General features: G+C 44.4%; 1 protein-coding gene across 3 annotated transcripts in view; it reads left to right on the top strand.

Annotated features, from left to right (window-relative positions):
- Window positions 1–9356, top strand: part of FAP (fibroblast activation protein alpha) — a 50039-nt gene extending 40683 nt beyond the window's left edge. For all 3 annotated transcript variants that reach the window (XM_088661076.1, XM_035132591.3, XM_035132580.3), the window contains 5 exons: window positions 4204–4303; window positions 6788–6852; window positions 7721–7793; window positions 8100–8173; window positions 8995–9356. In XM_088661076.1, the coding sequence (XP_088517202.1) occupies window positions 4204–4303; window positions 6788–6852; window positions 7721–7793; window positions 8100–8173; window positions 8995–9093 (411 nt within the window). In that variant the 3' untranslated portion in view covers window positions 9094–9356. The remainder of the gene's footprint in view (window positions 1–4203; window positions 4304–6787; window positions 6853–7720; window positions 7794–8099; window positions 8174–8994) is intronic.
- The last annotated feature ends 699 nt before the right edge of the window (window positions 9357–10055 follow it).

The following is a 10055-nucleotide window of genomic DNA, read 5'->3' on the forward strand; positions in this document are numbered from 1 at the left end:
ATCTAATTGTGCTTCGTGCATCTAAACATATTATCTCTTAAGCACAAGGACTTCTGCTTGAGCAATGGGACTTCATCTCTCTCTCCCTCTCCCCCTGCACATCTGCTCTAGAGGGTTGGAGGGGAAACCCAAAACAGAATGGGTCCAAGTAGTTTTCTGTTTCCCCTGCCACTTTCCCTGGGAAAACCTACTCTTTAGCGCTGAATCGGAACAATCTGCAGAGAACCCTATTGTCACGTGCTCTCATTCAGCGGTGAAGATTGGGGTTTCCGGGGGGGGGGGGGGGGAGTGGTAGAACAAGCACAAGTCTGGATGAGCCTATTATGATTTAATGGCATTTTGCTAAACCTAGGACGAACAGTTCCCCAACAGGATGCAGTACAGAGCCTGCAAACTTAAGTCAGTTGCTAGCCAACAATTAATTTCTTGTGTCCAATGATTTCCATTTTGTTAATGTTACTTAATCTCTGATTATATCTCTCAAGAAGTGTTATGGTCTCACTCTCTTCAAGTGCGCTCTTCTGCCAGGAAAAATTATCATAGGTCTGTCACTGCTTGTTTTTCCTGTTTATCTTCCTTGGCCTGGATTCCCATAAGAGCAGCTTGCCCAGAAGCACAATACAGGACAGAGTAAACTTGCTGGTACTAGAGGTCAAACTATTTTATTTTATTGTTTTGGTGCCGAGTGCTTATGTTAACAAACTTTATTTTATTTTATTTATTGGGCTGGTGGCCAATGTTGACATAGCTATAGGCGTCCTCTTCTAGCAGGGTGTGATTGAATGATGCTATGGATAAGGTATTCGGAAGTTGGGCTTAGTATCTGGGAAATAGTGGGTGGGTGTACATGTTGAGTTTGCTAAGCTCACCCAGTCCCAAGAACACCCGAGGGCAAGTAGGATAAATAACATAGGAAGAACATGCTTCTTCCCCCCCCCCCGAAAGTTCACAAAATAATTTGTTTTTTATGACTGACATTGCCATTTGTGTGTCAAAGCTTCTCTCTCTGCCCACCTCCCCTCCATTTTGCTCTCTCTCGTTTCTTGGCATATTAGTTTTTCGGCCCATGGAAAGGAATTGTCTTTTAAGTTTTAATTCTTTAGAGCACGTTGATTATCTTTGAGCACTTCAAAAACTGTGGAGCATCCTCTAAGGCAGGCATCTCCAAACTTCGACCCTCCAGATGTTTTGGACTACAATTCCCATCCTCCCCTACCACTGGTCCTGTTAGCTGGGGATCATGGGAGTTGTAGGCCAAAACATCTGGAGGGCCGCAGTTTGGGGATGCCTGCTCTAAGGCAAGTTCTGCTCAGGGGATATTCCCATCAGCCGGTGGCACTGTGATCTAAACCACTGAGCCTCTTGGGCTTGCCAATCAGAAGGTCGGAGGTTCGAATCCCCCCGACGGAGTGAGCTCCCGTTGCTCTGTCCCAGCTCCTGCCAACCTAGCAGTTTGATAGCACGCCAGTGCTTGTAGATAAATAGGTACTGCTGTGGCAGGAAGGTAAACAGCATTTCTGTGCGCGCTGGCTCACGGTGTCCCGTTGCGCCAGAAGCAGTTTAGTTATGCTGGCCACATGACCCGGAAAGCTGTCTGTGGACAAACACCAGCTCCCTCGGCCTGAAAGTGAGATGGGCGCTGCAACCCGATAGTCACCTTTGACTGAACTTAACCGCCCAGGGGTCTTTTACCTTTTTTACCTTTTACCCACCAGCTGAAGGATGGAAGGGAGAAGTTATGCTTGCAGATTTCCCCCTTCAGTCCATATATATATATATATATATATATATATATATATATATATATTACTGGTCTCCATGGTCTCCTTCTTGCTGTTTCCAGATGCTAAGCCCTCTGTCTCTCTGAGTCAACTGGTCCAGCTGTGGACCAATTTCGATTTTTTTGCCAGGAGGCAGCAGACGTGTGAGTCAGCCTCCATTCCACCCTAGATGGCAGGCAGCTAAGCATTTCAGCATTGTGGGTGTGATCAAGAAGCAAAGGATTATGTAACTGTGTGGGATGATCTGAGCCTGCTTCATGATGTGTCTTGAATACAGGGCATGAAGGCACTGCACTCTGACGCTCCAAGTCTTTATTTAGCTACTACACACCAGAGTTCTCTCGGTAGCTCTGTGGTTTATTTCATTTGAGAAGGCACTTGATGAAGATCCATGTGGAATGTTGTCAGTGGGCTGGTCCCTTGTAGCTCCCGCTTGTTCATCCCATTCCTGCGCATGTTTACTCAGGAGTAAGTTCAGTAGTAAGAGGAGACTCTTGAGAGTCCCATGGACTGCAAGAAGATCAAACCTATCCATTCTTGAGGAAATCAGCCCTGAGTGCTCCCTGGAAGGACAGATCGTGAAGCTGAGGCTCCAATACTTTGGCCACCACATGAGAAGAGAAGAATCCTTGGAAAAGACCCTGATGTTGGGAAAGATTGAGGGCACTAGGAGAAGGGGACGACAGAGGACAAGATGGTTGGACAGTGTTCTCGAAGCTACGAACATGAGTTTGACCAAACTGCGGGAGGCAGTGCAAGACAGGAGTGCCTGGCGTGCTATGGTCCATGGGGTCACGAAGAGTTGGACACGACTAAACGACTAAACAACAACAAAGTTCAGTAGGGCTTGCTTCTAAGTGACCGTGCATAGGATTGCAACTTTGCGGGATAATCCTGTGAATGTTTACTTAGAAGTTAGCAAGTCCCACTGTGCACCATGAACCTTACTCCAAATAATGTTTATTTTTAGTTACTACATTTTTATGGCCACCCGGTTTTGCCTCTTCACAGTGACTGGAAGAGGTATCTAGCAGTCTATGTGAGTGTAGTTGTAGTCACCCATTACTACAACATTTCCTCTTTGGGGTGCTTCCTTGATTCCATTCTGTATCTCAAGGTCTTCCTGCGCATCTTGATCAGAGGGACAATTTCACATCCCCAATAATAAATTACTCTTGAGACCCAGCAGGGCATTTTTCCAGCCAGAACCCACCAGAATTGAGTTCCAGCACCTCTCAGGTGGGCACCATTGCCATTATAAGAGAACAAGGGAATTCTCTTATGGTGAATTACAGCACTACTTTGTCTAGAGAAATAGCACTGGGTCCCAGTATCACCACCCAGCCTATCCAGAGGGTGAAATGTGACACATCAAGAACAAGGAGGGAAGGAAGATTAACATCAGGATTGACTGCCCCAGTAGACCATGCCACCTGAGGTGGTCGTCTCACCAGGCTTCCTAGGTGGGCCAGCCCTGAATAAAGATCTAATAATAATAATTTTATTATTTATAGCCCACTCATCTGGCTGGGTTGCCCCAGCCACTCTGGGCAGCTTCCAGCACATATAAAAGCATGATAAAACATAAAACATTAAAAAGTTCTCAATACATGGCTGCCTTCAGGTGTCTTCTTAAAGTTGTATACCGGTAGTTATTTATCTACAAGGACGGTGCCACCTCCAAGAAGGCCCTCTGCCTGGTTCCCTGTAGCTTCACTTCTTGCAGTGAGGGAACTGCCAGAACACCTTTGGAGGTGGATCTCAGTGTCAAGGCTGACTGATAGGGGTGGAGATGCTTCTTCAGGTATACAAGGTTGAGGCCACTTAGGGCTTTAAAGGTTAGCACCAACACTTGGAACTGTGCTTGGAATTGTATCTACGTTGTGATCTTCTGCCTCTGGAGATCCTGCCACCTGAGGAGGCCACCTCACCTGGCTTCATCATGGGCTGGCCCTGGTACATAGTTACAGCACAAAGTTACTTCATTGAATTACTCTAGTGGTGTCCCATCCAAAGAATACTAAATGCTCTAGAGCTGCTGTGGGAATGGCACCACTTGGGGAAATGAGGATTGCTCAATGCTACCTGCCTTGCAGACCCTTTTCCTTACTGCTGCTTTCCCTCTCACTGCTTTTGAGATTAGCAGCATAGCAGAACATCTGGTCACAAAGGACCACATCCCTAGGAATCAAACTCACAAGGAAAGCTACTGCATAAATGGAAAGAAACTGCGCAACCCATTTGCTTGTCCCTGTGCCTGGTAGAGAATTACTCAGACTTATGCTGGAGAATCCTTGGCTTATGTTGCACCCTCAGCTGCCAAAGCAAATATTCCCTTTGGCTTTCATGCTTTACCACTTGGATTCTTAGAGAGCTAATACTTCATTTCAAGGTTACTAACTTCCATCCTGTTTCTCCCTAGTCTTACGGTGGCTACGTTGCCTCGCTGGCACTTGGGTCTGGCACTGGAGTGTTTCGGTGTGGGATGGCAGTGGCTCCTGTCTCCAGCTGGGAGTATTATGGTATGGAAACAACTTGTCAACATCACACCTTGAAAGCAGGTCATAGACAATGAATTGTTTTAGCAATGATGTCACTGTGAGGTGCTCTGCCGCTTGCGAAATTTACAAGAACCGCTGGCCTCGGCTAGGAACAAATTCTTCAAAACACACACACACACACGCGAGAAACTGAGAAACTGAGCCGACAGTCAAGGAATGTGTTTCATTTGGAATAATATTGTGACAAAAATTGTGTGCCACCCTCACTCTCTGCTGACCGATAGCAAGAGTCCATGTTTTCCTAAGACTGCAACCCAAACCCCACTTACCTGGGGGGAAGGAAGCCCCACCAAATTCAACAAGGCTAGCTTCTTCTGAGTAGACATGGTTAGGATTGCACTCTAAAAGGATGGAAAGTAGGGGAAAGGGGGGTGCAAGGAGGCTCTTTCCAAGTACAGCAGTGACCATCCTTCACTCGGAGCCAAGTATCTAATTCTTGGGACCAGATTCAAAGGTTTCCCCCCTCTCCAGCGGCATCTTATATGTGCAGTGATCCACACATAGGAACCCATTTCCATGTGTAGCAAGACTGAATTTATAAATAAAAGTTTCTTTGGCATAAAGAAACCAACTTGAAATTTATGCATTTTACGGAGGATTGTATTAAAATCACTCACCATAGCCTTCCTGAGTTCTGAATACGAGACAAGGTTTAAGAAGCAGTTAGCTTAATAAATTTTCCTTCCCTTTGCAAAAAAAATATTTGCACTGACCGAATTACGTGGTTGTCTGTGGCCCTTTTACAAGGAAAAAAAAGAGTTTGTTTTGGTGGATGTTCATAGCCTTAAGATACCGCCAGCCTAACATTTATGAGTACAGCTCCACCAGTCCCCTCCCATGACTGGCCCCGACTACTGCTGATTCTTTCCCCATATTGCAAGGCAGCTATTCCCAGAAGTAAAGCAAAAACACTCCCTCTGCAAATTCCTTAGGGTCTGGTGCTGCCAGAGTTAAGCACGATGCTAGAGGGAGAGATAAGCACATGTGCTCAATTCCTTTCCCTATGAGATCAGTGGGATTTTCAGAATGTAAACTTCGGCTGAATCATGCTTTTAATGTGGACCAGGACTGCACAACATGCAACTATGCTGGGAGTCATGTATTGTGCTTTGCCCTGCAGTTCTGCAGCCCCAGACAGCTCATTTTTGAGTCCTCAGGAGGCTACTGTACATGAATTGCGGGCCATTTTATACACTAGTGGACAAAACTGTGGAAACTTTTAGGAAAAGTTGTACTGTATTTCTAAGGTTCATAACAGTGTTTTTAAGAATAAAATTATATATCATTAGAAAGATAATTTCATTCAGAATATAATGTAACAAACTATGTTGAATTACTTTTTTAATCTGAAGACAGGATATCCATATTTGGCAGTGATGGAATAAAGTGCATAAGAAGAATTGGTAGAGGTTTGCTGCTGTCTACTCTGGGGCTGGTTGACAGCAAAAGGTGTGGGGAGAATTTGTGTGATTAATGGTACTCTAAATGGCGAGATGTAATGAAATACCCTTTATCTTTGGTTTTTGGGTTGTATGCCTTCTTTTATTTTGCTATAACCTTTGATGGTATAAAGGTTATTCAACAAACTTTGTTGCATTATATTCTGCATTGAATTGTCTTTCTAATGATATATGATTGTATGGTATTATTATTTTAAAAAGACTTTTGTCATGAGCCACCAAAGCTCAGAAACACAGATTTTCCAAAAGCTTTCCATGTTTTGGCCACTAATGTACAGTGGTGCCTCGCTAGACGAATTTAATTCGTTCCACGGGTCTTTTCTTATAACGAAAAATTCATCTAGCGAATCCCATAGGAATGCATTGAAAAAAATTTTTTGCCCATAGGAACACGCATTAATTGAATTTCAATGCATTCCTATGGGAAACCGCGATTCGCTAGATGAATTTTTCATAAAAGGAATTCGTCTAGGGAGGCAACCTCCGCTCGAAAAATCCTTTCGTTAAGCGGAAATTTCGTTAAGCAGGGCATTCGTTAAGCGAGGCACCACTGTATGTCTGGTGACCTGTGTCCAGTGGTTCACGAGTTACAGCAGGGCAAACATCCGGTTTTAACATTCCTTGTGGGAAATTAAGAGCAATGTATTTGAACATCTGAATGCACAGCAAGGAGTAAACCTTGCTGACATTTGCTGTTCAAGACATAAGATGAGCTCGCTGGATCTTGCCAATGGCCCATCTAATCCAGAAACCTGTTCTCATAGTGGCTGGCCAGATGCCTAGGGGAAGCCTGCAAGCTGAACATGAGCACAACAACACTATTCCTTTCTGTGGTTTCCATCAGCTGGTATTCAGAGGCGCACAGCTTCCATCCATGGAGTCAGAGCATCTTCTCTCCCTTGTGGCTACTAGCCATTGACATTCTTGCATATGGACTTTTGTGTTTGTATCCTGTTATCAACATGCTATTTATTGTATCTTGCAGCATCCATCTACACGGAGCGCTTTATGGGTCTGCCAACCAAAGAAGACAATCTGGAGCACTACAGAGTAAGAATAACGAAACATTTCCCTCTCTTTCTTCTTCTCCTTTTACCAGTTCACCTCAACTTCCTTCCCTGCCTTTCTTTCCTTGGCTTAGTGCTATGTGTGCCACTTCTACCATCCACTGCTTCCATAATATATACTTGAGTGTAGATTCAGAGAAGACGGTAGCAGAAGAGAAAGGAGGGAAAGGGGTTGAAAATCATTTGATGAGAATGGTTTGTTACTTTGTGCACTGTTGTCTACTCAAGGTCAGAGTCTGGACCTACTACGTAATTAGAAGCTGGCCTCTGAGAGATTAGAAGCTGGCCTCTCTCTCTCTCTCTCTCTCTCTCTCTCTCTCTCTCTCTCTCTCTCTCTCTCTCTCTCTCTCTTTTCACTGGACTCAGCTACATTAGTAAAGGAAAAGCATTTTAACTGTGTTATAACACTGTGACACCAGGTGCCACTGTAGAGTTCGATCTTTCGCTAACGTGATTTCCCATTATGAGGCTGACAACACGTTTTCCTGAAATGTTTTTTTGTGTGTGTGTCTAGATCCAGCCACTTTCTTTAAATTCCTTTTCTATCCCCCCCCCTTTATCTTCAAATTGTAACACACCAAAATGCAATCTCTGGGAAATAAAAAAGGCAAAAGAGGGGGGGGAGCAGCATGTCGAGCAGCGCATCACAATTGCTACATCACATAGAAGAATAATTAAGTGAGCCACCAAGACCCTCACCAATGTTCAAGCTTTTCATGGGGAAGAAAGCTCAGAAGCCTAGTAGGGAATCTGTGGGGCCAAGCAGTTCTTATTGCTGATGGTCGCCACCATCATAAAAGGGTTTTATGTTTGGCAACCACTGAGTAGCTCATTTATGTCTCTCCCTGCAGAATTCGACAGTGATGGCAAAAGCAGAGAACTTCCGTGGTGTGGAGTACCTTCTCATCCATGGAACAGCAGATGGTGAGGTTTATGAAAAGCTAGTACAGATATTGAGAAATCACTTTGGTTAGGAAATGCTAAGCTTTCTTCTGTGTCCACACAATGAGGGTCAGTACTCTCAATACATTTTATGTTTTTCTTTCCAGCCCATCAAACAAAGCTGATTCATTGTTGATCATGATTCTATGTCTGCTGTAGAGTTTAATAACTCATGGCATGTCTAATGCAGCACAATTGTGTGCTTTCTGGTATTTTACCAGGTGTGTTTGGGGTTTCTTTTTAACCAGCCATTTTCATTTAGTCCCCCCCCCCACTTTATCATTTCAGATAATGTACATTTTCAGAACTCAGCACAGATCTCCAAAGCCTTAGTCAACGCACAAGTGGATTTTCAGGCAATGGTAGATATTATCAAACAATTTAATTATAATGTTGCATTGTCTAATTCCAAGATTAGGTTTATCAGGGACTGTATGTAGTTCAGCAGGAGAGCACATGCTTTGCAGGAACTTCCAAGCTGAATTTCCAATTAAAGGATCTTGAGCATTTTTTTAAAAAATTCTATTGAAAACATTAAATGGGCAGAACTCTGAAATCCCTCTAATCATTTTTCACATTAAAATGTTGTTAGAAAAAACAAAACAACCAAAGAGAGAGAGAGAGAGAATGAACTGCTTCTCCTGAAGCACCACGAAATACCTGAAAGTCGCCTTTCCCTGATCTCTGATACCAGTAGATAGGAATGGTTCTGCTCACTCTGTACATGCTCAGAGGTGCACTATTCAATATTACTTTTGTGCTCCAAGAATAAAGATGTGTAACTGAAAACAGGTTATATAGATAATGCCTAGTTAGCTGTAAAAGCTGGGAGACAGGTGGATCCCTGATGGATCTTTGGGAACTGCAGCCCTGGCCATTTCCTTATATGCAAGTTTAAGCAGATGGGAAGAGGGAAAACACAGATATTTATTGTGTCCCCTGGGGAGGAGGGCTAGGTTTACTTCTTTGGTTCCTGAAACAGCAGACCTTCCCTGTGCCATATCACAGGTTGAGACTGCCTTTGAAACTCTTTTCAAAAGTGTGGTTTGTCCTGCAGCATTTGGGGGGCAGCAGGGAGGGGAGGGCTGCTGTTCACAGAACTAGCTACCACTGATGCTTTAGATCCTGGTACTGTACTGTAATTAATTATGGGGTTAAAATACGTGATTCTCTTCCTCTTCAGTGGTATGCTGACCAGAACCATGGGATTCCAGGCCTTTCTCTTAAGCACCTCTACACCCACATGACCCATTTCCTCAAGCAGTGTTTTTCCCTGGCTTAAGGAGAGCCCCCCCCCCGCCCCTCCTCTCCTCTCCATGGGCCTGCACAGCAAGCAGAACGACGCGTGCTTTGCTAGAAAGCAACACGAGCTGCACAGATTAAGCATATTCTGGAAGCAGGATAAGAAAAGGAGAATTAAGAAGAAGGCTTGGCGTGGACCGTCTCTTGTTGACACATGTGCACTAGCAAATAATATTACAGTTTGCGTCCAGGTACACTTATTTGTTAGGAAACAAATGAACAATAAAATAAAAACAAAAACAAGTGTTTTGAAGGCTGGACATTTTGCTTCTTTTCCTCCTTCCGTCCTCATGGGTCAGATGCATGCATGCATCATGGAGTAAGGGGCAGGGTGCCAACTTGAATAAAATAATGGGGCATGTAAGCCTGCAGAATCGATCACATGACGCAGTGCATGCACACTGTTTGAATGCCAATGCCCATCAACTTGGGGGGGGCAGCACCCTCAAATATTTTATTGGAGGGGCTGATGCTCCCTCGGTCCCTAAGAGCTGACTCCTATGGTAAGGGAGTATTTCCGAAAGGGACATAGCTCTGTGATAGAGCATCCCAAGTTCAATCTCTAGGACAAGCATCCCCAAACTGCGGCCCTCCAGATGTTTTAGCCTACAACTCCCATGATCCCTAGCTAACAGGACCAGTGGTCGGGGAAGATGGGAATTGTAGTCCAAAACATCTGGAGGGCTGAAGTTTGGGGGTGCCTGCTCTAGGAGCTCCAGGTAAAATATGGTCTGCCTCAAATCCTGGGGGAGCTGCTGCCAGTCAGGATTGGCAATTGGACTAATGGATTTATTCAGTATAAGGCAGCTTATACAGCTTATACAGGAAAAGGTAGCCTAGACTGTGCGCACACTTCTGTTTCCTGTGCACTCACTGCCTTCCCAGTGCCGGGTTTTTTAATATATGCTCACATGACATTATCCAAAATGCATATGCATCCTG

Source organism: Zootoca vivipara, chromosome 1 (assembly GCF_965207765.1).
Source record: "Zootoca vivipara chromosome 1, rZooViv2.hap1.1, whole genome shotgun sequence".
Classification (NCBI taxonomy): domain Eukaryota; kingdom Metazoa; phylum Chordata; class Lepidosauria; order Squamata; family Lacertidae; genus Zootoca; species Zootoca vivipara.